This window comes from Tetranychus urticae, chromosome 3, assembly GCF_039701765.1.
Source record: "Tetranychus urticae isolate SD_2017Ah chromosome 3, NJAU_TeUrti_SD_1.0, whole genome shotgun sequence".
Lineage (NCBI taxonomy): Eukaryota > Metazoa > Arthropoda > Arachnida > Trombidiformes > Tetranychidae > Tetranychus > Tetranychus urticae.
The window spans coordinates 4362850-4380183 of record NC_142960.1 but is presented as its reverse complement, the minus strand read 5'-3'; the positions used below and the strand labels follow the sequence as shown (position 1 = coordinate 4380183).

At 32.0% G+C, this 17334-nt stretch overlaps 1 protein-coding gene across 1 annotated transcript; it reads left to right on the top strand.

Annotated features, from left to right (window-relative positions):
- Window positions 1–6823: 6823 nt before the first annotated feature.
- Window positions 6824–14122, top strand: LOC107371574 (sushi, von Willebrand factor type A, EGF and pentraxin domain-containing protein 1). Its single transcript, XM_089269390.1, has 5 exons — window positions 6824–7528; window positions 7646–8242; window positions 9257–9616; window positions 10348–10996; window positions 13591–14122. Exons 1-5 carry the CDS (start codon window positions 6829–6831, stop codon window positions 13907–13909), a joined length of 2625 nt encoding a protein of 874 aa, XP_089125516.1. The 5' UTR covers window positions 6824–6828; the 3' UTR covers window positions 13910–14122.
- The last annotated feature ends 3212 nt before the right edge of the window (window positions 14123–17334 follow it).

Here is a 17334-nt window from a genome sequence, read left to right as displayed (position 1 = left end):
CACAAAAAAAACCGAAAGTTAAACTTTCAATGCAATTACATTCAAAAAGTTGGTCAACAATTACAATTGTCTTTGGTGAATGATTAATTGAGCAAATTGATTAAATTGATCTTTAAATGGTTCTCCTGACTAGACTGATAATTGAGCAGATGATGCACAATATAACGGACAAATCGGGAGAAGAGGATGACCACTGGACAAGCGGTAAGCAAATTACTGTACAATTTTACCATTTAATGAGATTGTTAGCACAACTTTCGTGATAAACATTAATAATGAGTGATGAAGCAGATGAAAATAGATGGATTAAAAAATGTCAGCTGATTAGTTTAATCATCAGTAAAAGTTGTTTAACTAAATCTTTTTAGCTAAGTGCTAATTGTAGGAATGGAAAGTAAAATTGCTTATAATGAGCATATTAGTCTTGAGCCTAATTGAATCGGGATTGATTAGTGAATCCATTTTCAACCGACAATTTGAATGGAAAAACTTTTTCTCTTGGAAACTGATTTTTCAAAAAAAGTCACTTTTAAAGGTAAATGTTTCGATTGCTGGACTTGTGATAACTGGTAATGATAATGATGAGTAATTAGATGAAAGGTAACCTGTCAATTTCAAGGTGAAACTATCCGGAAGAGGAATTTATCATTTCTATTTACATGATCAGAGTAATGTTCAAGAGGAAACTTGATTCAAGATTAAAAGGTTTTTTCATTCAGTTATCCCTTTCTATTTGCTCAACATTTGCTTAGATCAACTTAATCTAAATGAACATTATTGACCATTCGATGATAATTGAAATGATTTGTGCATCAAAAATGATTTCCATTCTGTTTACTAGCTTCTTTCAGGGGAATCTCTTTTTTTCCGGAATCTGATCCTGAAAGTTTCAATGATTAAAATCACTTGTGAGTTGACCTTTTTTAACCATATCGTACTGTCTTGATTGAATTTGTTGAATCATTATCTGTATAAAGATCTGGTAACCATTAATTTGGAGCTTGATTACCATCTGTATAATCTTGAAATATAAACTAATCAAGGTAAATAATGTTGAAATAAAAGGAGAAGAAATGAGAGAACGGTTAACCCGATTAAATTAAATTGTTGATGATAAATTAAAACCTTTTTTAATAGATTATCTTAGTCACATTAAAAGTAACAAACGGTTAACAAACCTGTCAGGTCAAATCTTAATCCAAACCAAATTATTAGATTATAATTGTAAAGCACAATCAGGCTCAAGTTAAGGTTTAATAATTGCAATAAAGACAAAAATAAAATGCTGAACCAAAACAAGTCACAAGTAAAAATATAAGGTGATAATCTTCACCAAATCTGCCCTAATCTCGAAGAGTTAGTAGGCTAATCTCCATGTTGTTTGCTCAGAGTACAATTTTCAGATCCAGAACAAAGATTCAAAAATTTCCGCAAATTAACGATAAATCGATTCACCAAAGCAACAATTCGCATCATTAAACAAAGCACAATTTTAGGCTTGAAAAACGTTCAATTTTGAATTCCAAAAAATTGATTTTCGAATCTGAAATTGTTTGTAATCGATTGAATATTGAAATATCTTCGATTGTAAAAGTTCCAATTTTGTCAGATTGAATATTGGACATTCGATGGATAAACTTGTCTAATGAAGCGAGAAAAAAATTCCAGAAAATTTCATTGAATATTACATTTTAGGATGAAACTGTGTGACAAATATTGAATTGAATGTTCGTTTGATTTTGTCGCATTTATTGCATGAATCGAGTTGATCTGTTTGGACTTTTTAGTCTCAAGAATTGAAATCTGTTTTGAACATTTTCTGATTGTCATGCCCTAGGCTCAAGATTTAGATTAAACCATTGAGGGATTGGTGAAGTTGGACCCAACTGATCAACAATTGTGCCTCAGTCTGTTTCTAAATTTAAAATTTCTCAATGAACTCAGAATTTGTTAATCAGTTTTGTTTTCATGATCAGTTGTGACTATTGATTGGCATTTAACGAAATTACAGACCAATTAGTTCACACCTTGATATTGCAAGTAAACAATGACGGAATCATTGGTGAATCAAATGAACTATGAAAAAACAAATTGGAAAGCAAATTGGTTTTGTAAATGAATGTAAAATTACCAGAATCAAATGTAATAACCAGAAAATGGTTATATTATTGTTTCAACCCAAAACCGGTTCTCTATGAATAATATAATAATAGCTTTTATTAATTATCCTAAATGGTAATTATCATGATGCCATTCAACGTAATTAATACATAAGCCAATAAATTAAAGAGGTAAAAGGATTAATCCGGAAGTTTGTTCACAATTCAAGGTTTACTTAATACTTACATATTTGTAATATCAAGGATACAAAACAATTTAAGGTTCAATAAGGTTTAAGGTGAGGAAAATCAATTGTAATAATAGGTTGAACAATTGATTTACAATTGAATATCCAATAACAATGAGAATATGTTAACCAAAATTTTAATCTGTATTTAAAATGAAAGAGAAAAAAAGAAAAAATTGAAAAAAAAGTTCGAAAGATTAATAAATGTTTAACCAAAGGTAAGTAACCTGAGTGTGAATGAAAATTCAATGTGATGTTTATCATGTTCAGATGAACCAACCCTCATCATCATCCTCATCATTATCTTCATTATCAACATCAACATCAATTTGAAAATTTCATTTTCAACATTTCAAGTTTAACATGATTCAATTATTAACATTATCAATCTAATAATAGTGAATATAGTAATCATTATCAACATTTTGCTCTCTGTTACTTCCTGATCCATCATTTTATTGTTAACATTGATCAACTAATTATACAACAATTGATTTTAAATTGTTATCCAATGTATAAATTGTATTGAAGTTTACTTAACCAAATGATACAAAACACATTCAATGTAAAAACAATCAATCATCAAGATTCACTATTGATTTAGATTTACAGTTAATCAGTTGACTCTTCATTTAACCCTGACATTAGCTTTTTACATAATATTTAAATTGTTTCATTGTTGATATTAATCTTAATTTATCTGAAACTCTCATTGCTACTGATTGTAACACTAATTACAGTTTACTTTTTCTCACAATTGTATTTAATTTAATTTAAGTTTCAACAGTTCACAGGGTAAATTACATTCTGTACTGGACTAAACTGTAATGGATGATAAATTTACTTGTAATTTACAATATAAATAAGTTATGAACACTTGTGAACAATTACTAAATTGTACATCATTTGTTATTATTAAATAGGATCAGTTGGTCTCATTTTTATAAGACAATTTGCTATTCTTATCAACACTCGACGCTTCAAGGTGATGTTGATTGTTTGTTAATAGTGTGTTGACAATCCCCTTTAATGTCATTATTAGAGAGTAAAAAGTACAATGTTGATAAATATTGCTATTCAGGTAACTGGCCGATTCTTGTGAAAGTTTACTCAAGATAAATAATATCAAAGTGACAAAAGGAGAAAAATAATTTAACCAGAAAATTTGTGCCAAATAATGTTGAATAAATTTGGGTTGATTAAGTGAATTACAGATCTGAATCAGTCTCTTTCCAACTCCATTGTCTTAGCGTTAAAGGGTCAACCTCTAAGGCACCATTGAGTTGCCTTTATGGGTCAACTCAACCTAAAGCCAACTCTGTTGATTAACAATAGGTTTAATGATTAAAAGTTGCCTTTATTAATCTTAATAAAATTCAATTTACTTGAATAACATTCAGGCAATTTATTACTATTCAGGTTTTAACTAACAGAGAGTTAATCCCACTTGTTAACAATTAGAGAGGAAAGGCTTTAAATTGTTTGCAAGCAAAAAGAAAAGTAAAAAATGATGAAAAAGATGAAATGGGTTGGCTAAGAGTTGTTGAGGCTTTTTTTGTTCATATTATTGCTTGACCCTGATTAACTGATCAAGATGGTGAGGATAATGAAGAAACTGTAAAAAGGTACAAAATGATGCGGATCTTGATCATCTTGTATTTCTTGTTGCTTTTTTTCCAGCAATAAGTAAATAACTGTACCAGTTACCAACATTTTTGGTTAAGATTTTTTTTACCTTTTCTTCTTCTTCTCTTTGATCTAACATCATTATTATTATATCAAGGGAAATGTGGATGATGATGATGATGATGATGAGAAGGATTGAGAATCCAATTGATGACATTCAATACAATTAACACAAAAAGCACACTGTAATCATTGAAATTAATTACTATTTTAACCCTCATCCAAAGTGGAAGTGGAAAAATTAGTGAATTGTGATGAAGATAACAATTGGAGTAGAAATGAAATGATTTTGGGAGAGAAAATGAAATTTTCTTTAATTGTTTACCTCAACAGGTAATACAAATGTAAGTCCAAAGAGGAGCAAAACAAAACAAATCTGAACAAAAAAAAACTGAAAACCTGTTGGACTTGAAACTTGAACACAAATATTGGTATTACCACAATGGTAATGCTATTAATCAAAATTAGGTTGATTGTCCAACTCTTTAATCTCCTAATTTTTTCTCTCTTAATTGGGTTAATCAAGAAAATAACATTTCTGCTTTTGTTAATTAAAATTGCTAACATTAGTCGCCATTAAACAATAGCAAATGTTTGAAATGAAGCAAAAAAGAGTTTAGATATTTGAAAAATTTGGAAATTATTCGCCAATTAAAAGTAAATTTCATTATCAAAATGATGAAATTGTGATCAACAGGTGAATGTGTTGGATGAAAAGGTAAAATGAATGTTGAATGGTTTGAAAATATGAATCTTTGTGCATACAAAAGCGCATATTAATGTTGACTTTTGTAACACTGATCATGGTTTGTTGATTACATTAGCTTTACCTGTTAATAATTAACTGTTTACCGTATAATGAATAATCTCACACAAATTGACGATTCCCATTGAGATATATTCATTTTGTTTGATTAGTTAAAGGTTGAATTGGAGAAGCCGGAAGAAAATAAGTAAAAACAAAAAGCAGTAAAAATCGGAAGGTAAAGATGTATTTCCAATGGATTTAATGATGATGATGATAATGATGAGGGAAAAGATAATTAAAGCATCTTGAAGGAAGAATGGTTGACAAAATTAGTCTGTTTTTACCTTGAAATCAGTCAACCAATTGTCCTCAGCATCTTCATCTCTTCCTTTTCTCAGTCAATGGAACAGATTTTTGTCACCATTTTTTTGTAAACCTCTTCAAATCATTTACATTATGGTATTTAACCAAATCATAATCTCTTCCTTAATTTTTTGTAATCATTTGTTTGTTAGCTACAATTAACAAGACGATCATCACAATCAACATCACAACCATCAGTACAGCCATCAGTACAATCATCATAACAATCATCATTACAATAACCATCGCAATCATCATCATAACGATGAAAATGAATATCACTTTAGGTTTCCCTTCAACTTGTTGACAACTTTGTTATGATATTAAGTTGGTCAGTTTAGATGCTTATCAAATGCTATCGGTTCAATGCATGCAAAAGGCCTTTAGTTTACCTTGCAATTGATTAAACCATGTAACTTTAAGTGTTATGATTAAGACTTTTTGAATCATTTCTCAAGATTATTCCATATTTTGTTATTTTTATTTCTTTTTTTGTTTCTTTGCATTCAACTTTTTTTTCTTGTTTTAACCCATTTAATGATAAACCACTCGATGTATAATTGGTTATCATTATACACAATTCAAGTCATGTTTCACCTTTTCTTTTCAATTTTTGGGTTCTTCTTTTATTCTTCCGGAATATTTTACATATCTTGGTAAAAAATCTTACTTATTATATACATTGATGATCCTAAACCAATAAGATTCATCATTTTAAGCGGTGTTACCTGTTAACCGGTTTACAGTCTTTTCACAATTCAAATAAAGTCATGAACCTTACCGTGAGCGAGCTTCTCTTCTTGCTCTTTTTTTGCCTTCTTTTTTTCATGAATAATTTGGATTAACAGAAAACATGAACTAATCTGTTTATTCATTGTTGATTATAAACTTGTCAGTAACAACAATCTTGTTATCATGTTTTATTCAATTTTAATCAAATAAAATGCAGTCTCACCAGTAATAGATTTTTTTATCACTCAACTTGAATAAATCATCAGGTTAAATCAAATATTCAATATCTATGGTTTCATTTAACCCTTTGTTTTGATTGATTGTTTGTTTGAATTATTTTTCACTGTTAACTAATGATGTTTTAAAATTTATCATTTCAGAGAGCCACAGTTTGACTGTTGATGGATAAGCTGGAGACATTGGATTGGTTCAATTTTACCAATACGTCAATGATTAAACCTAATCTTGCAGCTGCAGGCATTTTAACCCAGAAAATGATCGTTAGATTTACCTACAATCCTTGCATGGAAAATTCGAAAATATTCAAAATTTAAACCTAATCTAAACAATTTATTGAATGGGTCAAGTTTGATTTGTTTCAATTATTTGCCTAAAGCATGGAAAATGAATCTGTACCTAAACTTATTTTTGTGGTTGAAGTGCCCGAAGCTGAAAGATTAAAAACCATTGAGGTTTTGGTAGAGTTGATCAAATCAAGTAGAAATAATCTGTTTACTTTTGGACATTGCGACCCAGCAAAGGCTTTGTTTTTGAAGGAGACTAAAGGTGAAAAAGAAGGAAGGCGGGGTTAAGGTGGAAAGAAAGAGAAGGTTAAGAAGATCTAAAACCTGTCCTTATCATCTTGCTCATTTAACCGCTCAAAAATAGCTGCTCCCTCGACTCTCTCGTTCAACAAGTTGAAAATTGTTTAGTTACATTCACATCTCTTCTCATGACCGTCATCATCATGGCTTCATTTAGTAATTTATTTTTATTCTGTATATCTTTGATATTTTTACCTTTTATTCAATCTTGTGGTTACCCCGGAAGCCCAGCTCATGCAAATGTTAAATTTTCAACTGAATTAATCGACAATGTTGACACTTTCCAATCAGGAACAATTGCTACATATACCTGTGACTCTGGCTATGATCTTCTCGGTCCTAACCGTAGGCAATGTTTGGACAATGGTACCTGGGTGCCCAATGGAGTACCATTTTGTGTTTTAAATGTGGCCGTTGGTAAAGCGGCAATGCAATCATCAACATTTGGGTCAGGAAGCCCTCAAAAAGCCGTTGATGGGTCAACAGGAGACACATATCATTCACCAACATGTACGATGACCCAAAAAGAGCCCAAACCGTGGTGGTACGTCAATCTTTTGGAACCATATCTAATTCAATTAGTGCGTATTGACTTTGGACAAGGTTGTTGCGGTAGTCGTCCAGCCACAGTGATTGTGCGAGTTGGAAATAGTAGACCAGATTTGGATAATAATCCCATATGTAACAAGTTTACTGGTTACATTGAAGCTGGTGCACCACTTTACCTACCTTGTGCTCGTCCAACTCCAGGTGCTTTTGTTTCTGTCCACCTAGAATCAAATGGACAGGCTCTCTCAATTTGTGAAACATTTGTTTATACTGATCATGGTTAGTTTTCTTGCTGTGCTGTGCTCAGTGTTTTGTGACAATTTTTTTATATTGTTTATCTTTAATCTCAATTCCAATCTAATTCCCATTTGCTAATTTTTGTGTTTCTATTTTCAGCTCTATCCATTGAACAGTGTCCATCCTTCCGTGATCAACCACTTGGATCTACTTCAACCTACAACGGAAAGTGCTACATATTTTACAATGACAAACCAATGAATTTCGAAAATGCACGACGATTTTGTGATTTAAGAGGAGGTTCACTTGTTGATGAAACATCACCTGCACTCCAAGGTTTCCTTTCCTGGGAATTGTACCGTCGTCATCGAAGTGACCAATATGGACAATATTGGCTCGGTGCTGTCAGAGATACTGCCAGTCCAAACAACTGGAAATGGATCAATGGTAAAGATGTATCAATCAGTTTCTGGTCTCAACCTCGACAAAATTTCAACTGTTCCCGATTTGATGGAACCAGAGGCTGGCTTTGGGCCGATACAAATTGTAATTTACCCATTCATTTCGTCTGTCAACATCGTCCATTGACTTGTGGAAGACCCGAAATACCCGCTAATTCAACAATCTTATATCGTAAAGTTGATATTGGATCTGTTGTGGAATATCGATGTGGATCCGGTAATTTGCTCGTTGGACCATCAATGAGAACTTGTTTACCAACGGGTTTCTTCAGTGAATATGCACCCAAGTGTAAATGTAAGTATCACTATTTCAATTAACTTTACCGTTACAAATCTTTTAGCCCCAATGTTATCCTTGGTATCATATACAAAAAAAACACTTTACTGTAACAATCAATTGAGGTTACATCGGTTGTTAAATATAACTTCTTTACTCTTTGTTTACCATCAATGACAAACTCTTTTTTTCCTCTCTTATTTAACTTCTTAATCTTCACCAGGTCTTGAAAGATGCTGTTGTTTTCATATTAACCTTTCCTTATCGTATATCCTTAGCATAACATATAACAGTTTCTGGTCTTTATCTGATTCTTTCAATTTTCTTTATTTTTTCTCATTCTTGAGCTAGATTCTGTTTCTTTTCAATCCAAACCAATCAAAACTTCTTTGTAGTATTTTTTCTCTCTTTCACATTTTTGTCTCTTTTTCCTCTATTTTTCAGTAACACTCGTTATCTACATCAATTTATCTTCTACCCTCATCTTTTTTACCTTTTTGTCTCTCACTATCATACCTGACATCCACCTCTTCATCCTCTTCCTCTTCTTTATTAACATCACCAAATTACATGTTGGATATCAAATTGCCTTCACTATTTAGCTGTTTCACCTTCTTAAACTTCATATTTGTAATCTTTATTGTTAATCCTGGAATCAATTTAAATTTACAGTAAAAATTTAACCTTGCACTCAGTAATTTATACTCAATATGAGGCATTAATTAGATTGAGAATCATGTATTTGTCAACTTGCCTCAAAATTGTTACAGTAAAGAAAGGTTGAAAAAATGACGAAAAATGAATGAAAAAGAGCAATTTTTAATGTTGAAATAGCCTTAACATTAGACATAATTTACAGGTAACAGCTGGTAGTTGATAAATGACAAGAAGTAAACAAGTTTGATAACAGTTATTAAAATTATGATTGAAATTTTCAATGTTAATCACCGTGTTTACACATTTGCGCTGGAAAATTGCAATATTTTTTACGATAATTTCATTAATTCTATTTGGTTTTTTCTCTTTAAACAGACCTTGAGTGCGGTTTCCCTGCGTCAATCACTAATGGAGATTATTCGTTTATCAACGGAACACGGTCCTACATGTCGGGTGTGCAATACAGCTGTAATGAAGGTTTCATCGTAGTTGGCCGATCTTATCTTGTCTGTGATATTGATGGTCGATGGAATGGACCACCACCTCGCTGTGAACCAATCTTGTGTCCAACAGCACCTTCAATCGCCAACGGACAAGTGGCTCTTTCCAACAACATGTCAATCGTCAAAACTCGAGCCGTTTATTCATGTTTACCCGGCTATGAACTTATCGGTGAATCAACTTTGATTTGCAGTTCCAGTGGATATTGGGAAGGTCAAGTTCCTTTCTGCAAAAGTGAGTTGACCAATTTATTACTTTTACTCATTTTTTTCTTGCCGAATCACTCTATTTCTTGTCCAATCTTAAAATAGTGTCTTTGTGTTAATTGGTAAATAGAAGCAAAAAAATACTTTTACATTTTCGCTAGTTTCATTGATGCGCAACTTTTGAAATTTAATAATTTCAAAAAATAGTTGTAACCATCAAGTTGAGATTTCTAGCCGAGTGTCTTTTAACTGCTGCTGTCCTAAATTTAGTTGCAAAGGGAATTGAACTTGCAGCCTGACCGAGTCCAAATAAACCTGATATTAAGTTTAGTCTTTCTCTTTCTCTCTCTTTGAGCTATTTCTCTTTCCTTTTTCATCTCTCTTCATCCTAAACTGTCTTCAACTTTTCATCCAAACATCATCATCATAATCAACACCAACAATGACAATAGAAACCTCCACTAACGGCAAATAAATGAGTAACCAAATAATTTCGAGCGATCTACATGTTTAAAGTTACCTTTTTTTACAACCAAACTTTTTTTTCTCGATTGTTTACTAACATTTTGTTTTCTTTTCTGTTCCATTTTATCCCATTTTTTTCGTCTTCACTCGCTGCTGCTGTTGCTACTATTGCTGCTGGGTTCTTTGTTTACGCATTTTTTTCTTCATCAATCTTTTGTGTTGCCTTATGATGCAATGAAAAACGCAAAAATAAAACAAAACAAATGAAACAAACGCACAATCCAAAAAAAACAGACAAGAAACCTTCAACTACAACATCAACAACTACATCAACGACAACGACAACATCGACGACAACTTCAACGACAACATCAACCTCAACAACTCCGGCACCTCCTTCATCACCCAGCATACGACGAAACAATGTAACACCTGTTCGAACATATTATTCTAGTCGAGAACCCTCAAGGCGACCACCTCAGATTGCTCTGATTCCCGAACTGTCATCAACTCGCTCTCCGTCCACTACAAGGGCACATTTAAACAGATACACTTCGGTATCTTCCTCTTCATTACCATCATCAACCTCATCATCGCCGTCTTCTTCCTCGTCAGCTGTACCTTCTTCCTCCTCAGGAATGACCGTAACTAATAACAATAAAAGGATAACAGCACCCGTTTATCCAACAACCTTGCCACCCACAAGCAACATTAACATTAATAATAAGAAAACAATTGGACATAATGATGATAAGGAGAATGAAATTGAAGATTCAGTCTATGCATCAAGTGGATCCTCTTCATCTGCATCAGCCAAATCGGCAAATGTTAAGGCAACAGCAACTACTAAGCTTAACATGGGAGGAATTATCGCCCTTGGAGTTTTTGGTGGATTTGTTTTTCTTGCAGCTATTGTTACAATTATAATCATCATTGTTAGAAGGTGAGTTGAAACAATTCATTAATTTCAACTTTACAGTGTAATGAGTAAACCAAATTAGTCTGATTCATCACTTCATCTATCACAACTTATCCTTTTCTCAAGTCGACTATTAATGTTACTTTTGCACATTAGTTTATGTTTCACTAACTCTTCGTTTTAATTTCAATTTTTAATTAAGTATTTTTGATATTTTTGGTAAAATGATGACCAAAGTTGTCCTCTTTAGTCTCAATGCAAACAGTACTTCTGATATCAGCTACTTTCTGACTCTTTGCTACCTTAATCAAAATCTTCATCCTCCGCATCAGATAACTTTCTCTCTCTTTTTTGCTTCCATCTTTTTTTACCGAATCTCAGTGGGTTTCAAATAAGGTACAATTGACTTTTTTTATGTGGAAACAAACAGATAAACAGACAACAAATGAATACAAAACATTTTGGTTAACTGTTAAGAGGGTTAAACTCTAGATTAAAGAGAGTAACTTGTATTAATAAGAACAGTCCAGGTCGTTATAAGGCGGGTTTTAAGGTTGTTAAGCAAGTTGAGCTGTTTCACTCATCTTCATCACCATCAACTTGTTCTTTCCGTTACCATGATAAAAAAGATAGATAAATAAAAAAATGGCCTCCGTTTGTTAAGAAAAATTTAGATGATTGTAAATACCTTTTCACGCTTCTCTTGTTGGTTGCTTGTCGATTAACGGCAAATAGTTGACCTTGATTTACTTATTTCTCATTTTATCCCTTCTTATTTGAAGAAGCTGGATGAAAAGATGAGGTCAAATAAAATGACATCTCGGTAGATTAGTTGTAGTATTGAAAAGACTTGATATTCAGGGTAACTGTTATCTCAATTAAATTACTTAAACCATTGATTTCTCTTGATTCCTGTTGGTTTATCGAATTGTTTGTAAGTCAATTTCCGCTTTCCATATCTTTATTTTAATGTCACAGTTAGCCATTTATTCAAAAACATTAACATGTTACTCAGTTAAACCAAGGTTTACCAATTTTCCTACTTTAATGAATGTAATCAATACACAGTATTTGAATTCATCTTGATCCGGATCAAAATGCGTTAATTTAATTGAATAAACGCAAAGCACAATTTCACCTGAAATGCGTGAAAAAAAATGCAAAACCTGAAGGATTTACCAACTGATCCTCTAGGCCAACTGATTGATTAACCTTTCCTACTCCTAATCACTTATTAACCCTTAATTAATGTAATCACTTTTTATAGTTCATCATCAAAAGGTCGTGTTAATTCATTATGGAGGGATAGTCCGCCAACAACTTCACACCGAACATCATATTTATCAAATTTTCGTAGAAATTAAACAATTTTGAATAAATCAAGTTTAGGTGAGCAAAGGGTGACCCAAATAACAAGCCCAATACGCTTTGCTCAACATTGTCCTTGTTCAACTCTTGAAATTGTCCCGTCAATTACCGCTTATTTAGCACAATAATCATCTATTGATTGTGCATCTTCACCTTGTCCAATCCCTTAACCAATTTTTACCAAACCTTTCACATTATTCACTAATTTTAACCTCATGTATCTCTTCATCCCCCGTTATTCATGATTATTCATCTAAGTTAATTTCATTTATACCGTTGATTCGGTTCGTTCCATTTATTGCTGCATGCAAACCTTATTACTATTATTATTATGTCATTTATGCTATTATTATTATCATTATTGGCTGCTGCTTAATAAGCTTCAAACTTTTTTCCCATCCATTTTCAGCTTTCCTCATTTTACTGAATCACTGTTGACCCTGAAATCAACTGACCTTGCATTTCTTGAAACCTCTTTCTCTCAATTTCTTCTTTCTTTTCTCTCTTTCTCCTTTGTCGTCAAGTTAAATGTCCCTTAACTTACAACTGTCATCTTCCTCTATTTATTCATCTTCTGGTATTGTGTTCATTTCTCCATTTGAACCAGTATCTCATTAGTTTTTCAATTTTATTGATATTTCAAGTTGTAATATTGATTTGTTATTAATGCTTACATTCAGTTAACTCCTAATTACGGATCATTTGATTGCTACAATCAAATGATTGTGTTGATCAAATTTCCAATCATTAATATCATATTGCATAGAAGGTTCATTCCGCCATGGTTTAAATTTGCTTCAATCAATTGCAATCTAATTTTTTCTGCTTGAAACTGTAATTAATATCCTTTCATTTTTTGTCGTCTTTCTGCTTAAGCTTGTTTCTAGCGATATTTTGATGTCTCTTTTTGGGTAATCTTTAGATGCATTCAATACAATTTGTCAACCTCTGTTTGTTTCTGCATGTTAATCGGGTGACATCTTAAATATGGTAACAAGTTTTGGATTAAATATTGAATAAATCCAGATTTAGAACAATCACTTCTACCAGACAAGTTGAGCCATTTCAGTTTTCACCCAAACTGTTACCATATCTAGGATTCACCGTCAATTGGCCATTTCAAGCTTATTTGTTTACCCTTTGGGAAGTTATTTTGAACGTTGTTCGCTTTTGTTTGCAAATTATGCTTCATTCATTCATTGATTTAAAAATATTTGATTACTAATCATTTTGCTCTTCTTTATTTTTAGATTTAAAAATAGCAGAAATTCAATCGATGCTCAAACTATCAGCACATTTGACTCTAGTGGTGATCAGAGTGGATTTTATCGTAATTACAAGGAATCATGGGAAAATTTAAAATACGTCCGACATGCCAATTCATATAAGCCTGGAAGTGGTTTAGGACGTTTGGATGCTTTCGATACAGCATACCGCAATCCTCGAACCCGAAGTGGAGTTGGTGGCCTGTGTAATGAAGGGTTTCGTGATACTGGAGAGATAACATTGAATGCTGATGTAGCTGCTCTCTATTCAAGGCCGGACAAACGGTCTCGTGGCCAATATTAAATTAATTTAATTTCATTTAAATTTCGACTATCAAATAATTTGTCACCTACTTCATCATCATTTGCATTGTCATTATCATCTTCATCTACCTTTAATAATTTCCTTCCTGCCTCTCATATTGTATACAAATAAATCCATCAAAAAATTTCTAAAGACTTTACTTAAGTAATAATTATAAAAATAAAAAAATATCACTTTAATTGTTCCTTCCAATGAATTTGTAAATTTTAATTACAAGCCATCAATAACTATAATCATTAGCTTCAACTTTAAATAATAGTCAACAAATAAATACAGAATCTTTGACTTTGTCAAGAGTTTGATTTTTGAAGAGATTTGAAGTTCAAACTTGGCTTTACAGTTATCATTATAGATTTATATCAAACTGAGTTTTCTGGTTTCATTAGTTGTAATTAATATAAAGTTGATCAATAGACATTGAAAGAGATTAAAAGTATTAATGTTGATCATATGTAAATGTGATCTTAAGGTGTGTTAATATGCATTGAAGTTGGCTGAAAATACCATTTAACCACAAGAAGCCAAAGCCATTTGAAAGGGACATAATTGTAACGTTAATAATAGTGCAGATCAACATTATCATGTTATTAATGAATCTAAAGTTTCCCCTGTTCTTTAAACTTCTATTGCTAAACATTCACTTCACCCTAGATTACCTTAAAAGCTCAACCTAACCTGGCTTTAGGCATTCAACATTCTGATGTTGCGGAAATAACTTTCAGTTTAATATTGATATTAATATTGAAGTAATATTGATGTAAACTGTTCTCATGTTGATGAAGTAGAGTAATGATGATCATTATTACTGAGGCTATCTATGGCTACTGAGCTTTAAATGTATATTTTTAAAGGTTGAGGTCAACATTTTCTGGTTCATTTCTGGTTACCTTGCCTTGTAGTCCATTTGTAGATGTTAGACAAAAAGCAATGAGCAAACCTAAACTTACCCTTAGGATATGACTTTTGGCCTTGGCCTTGGTCAACATGCTTTTCAAATGTTTTGTAAGGTTAACGAATTGGATGGACAAGATGTAAAGGTAAAGCTAAGGTCAAATTACCATTGCAACAGGTTTGCCACCTTTGACCCGGCTCTTTGAAGACAGGTTAAAGTTTGCAAGGTGAAACAGCTTTTCTCTTCCGGGATTCAAACATTCATTTTGTTGGCAACATTTTTAATTGTCATTGGAATGTTGATTCATGTAAATCATTAGATAACTGGTTATAATTAAAGGTTAATAGATTATTGATCAAGTTTACAGTTTACTTTCAAACAATCAACATCGGTAATGATGTTGATGGAATTTCATTTTTCCTCTTCTTCTTCTTGATTCACTGTATTGTTAATTAAAGGCTAACGCTTGTCATAATTAATTACATTAAAAGTAAAGATGATTTAGTTGTCACAAACTCATTGAATCTCATTAATCAAAGGAAAGGTTTATTAAATTGATGATTAAAACAAGTAGGAAGAGGAGTTGAAAAATGTAAAGCAAAAGTAACTGTTGATCTAATTGTAACGGAATTATGTTGATGATGAATTAACCAGCAAAAAAAATGAATCAACATTTTCATCAACAGTTCACAATGTCGTTAATGTATTAATAGTTGAAAACAAACCTCAAGTTTTTTGCTTAGCAGATAATCTGTGGTGTTAACTCTCATCATAATCATCTTATCGTGCCAAGCCTTGATTCATATTCAGGGAGAAAAAGAAGAAAAAGAAATGATGAAAAAAGAAGAAGAAGATGATTCACTTTGATCATCATAATCATCTTCTCTTGTATAAGGTCAATCGTGATTGCCCTTGGGTTAATATTGAGACTACCTACAGCAGATTGATTGTTAACTATGTTTGATTCCCGTTCAATAATGTAATAAACAACAGGTCTTAGGTAAAGGTAAATAGACTTGGAGCAATTTGTTAATCTTGACTCTTGGCCAGGAATCATCAAGTGTTAATTTAACGCTCTTCTTAAGACTACATTTTTGCAAGCTTTTTGCTGTTTCTTTACAAGGAAGCAATGGGTAATTATGATGACCAGGATCATCATGAGCAACATGATTATTAACCATTTTCATGATGAAATGTACGATTAGGAGTAAAGTTAACCAGACTATGGAAATAACTGTTTCAACTTTTCCTTTTTCTTTTGGGTAACTTTGTTGCTCTATTCAATGTTAACACCAATGTGAACACGAAATGGTTTGCTTTTAATTTACTTTGATTCCAATTAACTGGATGGTTACTGTGGTCAACACTAATGTATGATAACAAGGGTTCATCATTAGTAGCCATCAGTTAACCAGTCATCATTAACCTCATCTTACACTTTTCACGTTTATTGAAATGGTTCATTAGGATAATTGATCAGAAATGGACTGTAGCTTTCATCAGGATTTTTGATTGATTTTGATTTTAAGAAAATTAATGGATAATGTTGGCTGAATTAAGAGCTTCCAATTGACGGGCAAACAGTTTAGGAGCTACATTGATCTTGATATTTGGTTGTGTTTACAGTTATTCGTTGATATTAATAGAAATGCTGAGAAATTTATATTTAGTTTCTTCATTTCTGTCAATTGTAAATGAAACTAAATTTTATGGTCGAGTAAAAGACGAACAATGAGCAACTTTTGAAGGGTAAAATTAAGTTGATCCTGTGAATGGTCAATATGGTTGCAGTATTTCAAGTTGTTTGGTCACTGGTCGGTATGCCAAGTAAGCATGACAAATATATTTTAAAGTCACACGAAAAATTGTCTTTTATGCTTTTTTCTGGTCTTGAAGCTTCAATAGTTATCGAAGCTATTCTAGGATAGTTTTTGGCATAATCAAGTAACAATTAGAGAAACTTCTCATTAATCAGAAATCTCAAGTTTTTCAGTTCAAAGCTTTTTACCATCAAACTGAAAAGTTGCCCAAAAGTATTGGTAGAATAGTAATAGAAGTAAAAATACACGAGTTTTGATCAATGAAATGAGATGGTGAATGTACAATAAAGTAAAAAGTTACGTATTTTGATGACTGGACCTAGCCTTTGATATTGCTTGGTGAATTTTAAATAAGAAAAGTCTTGGAAAAAGTTGGAAAAAGAATAGAAGAAGCAGGAACTTATATTCAATAGATGCGGTTGTTACTAAAAAGACACAAACAACACAATTGTAACATTTATACACAAGTTTACACAAATACTGCAAAACAAATGGGAAAAAACGGCTAAAAGTTAATTTCTTTCGAATTTAAACTTTGCTAGTTTGTAGGGACATAAAACCCGAATCCATAAGTGCTATTAAATAATTCATCAGATGGACAGTTTTCGAGAAAATCGATGTCAAAGTTGAAACTTCGATCGGCTTTTGTTCAACTATGGAAGCAGATATTTGCACAAGATTTATTTTACAAA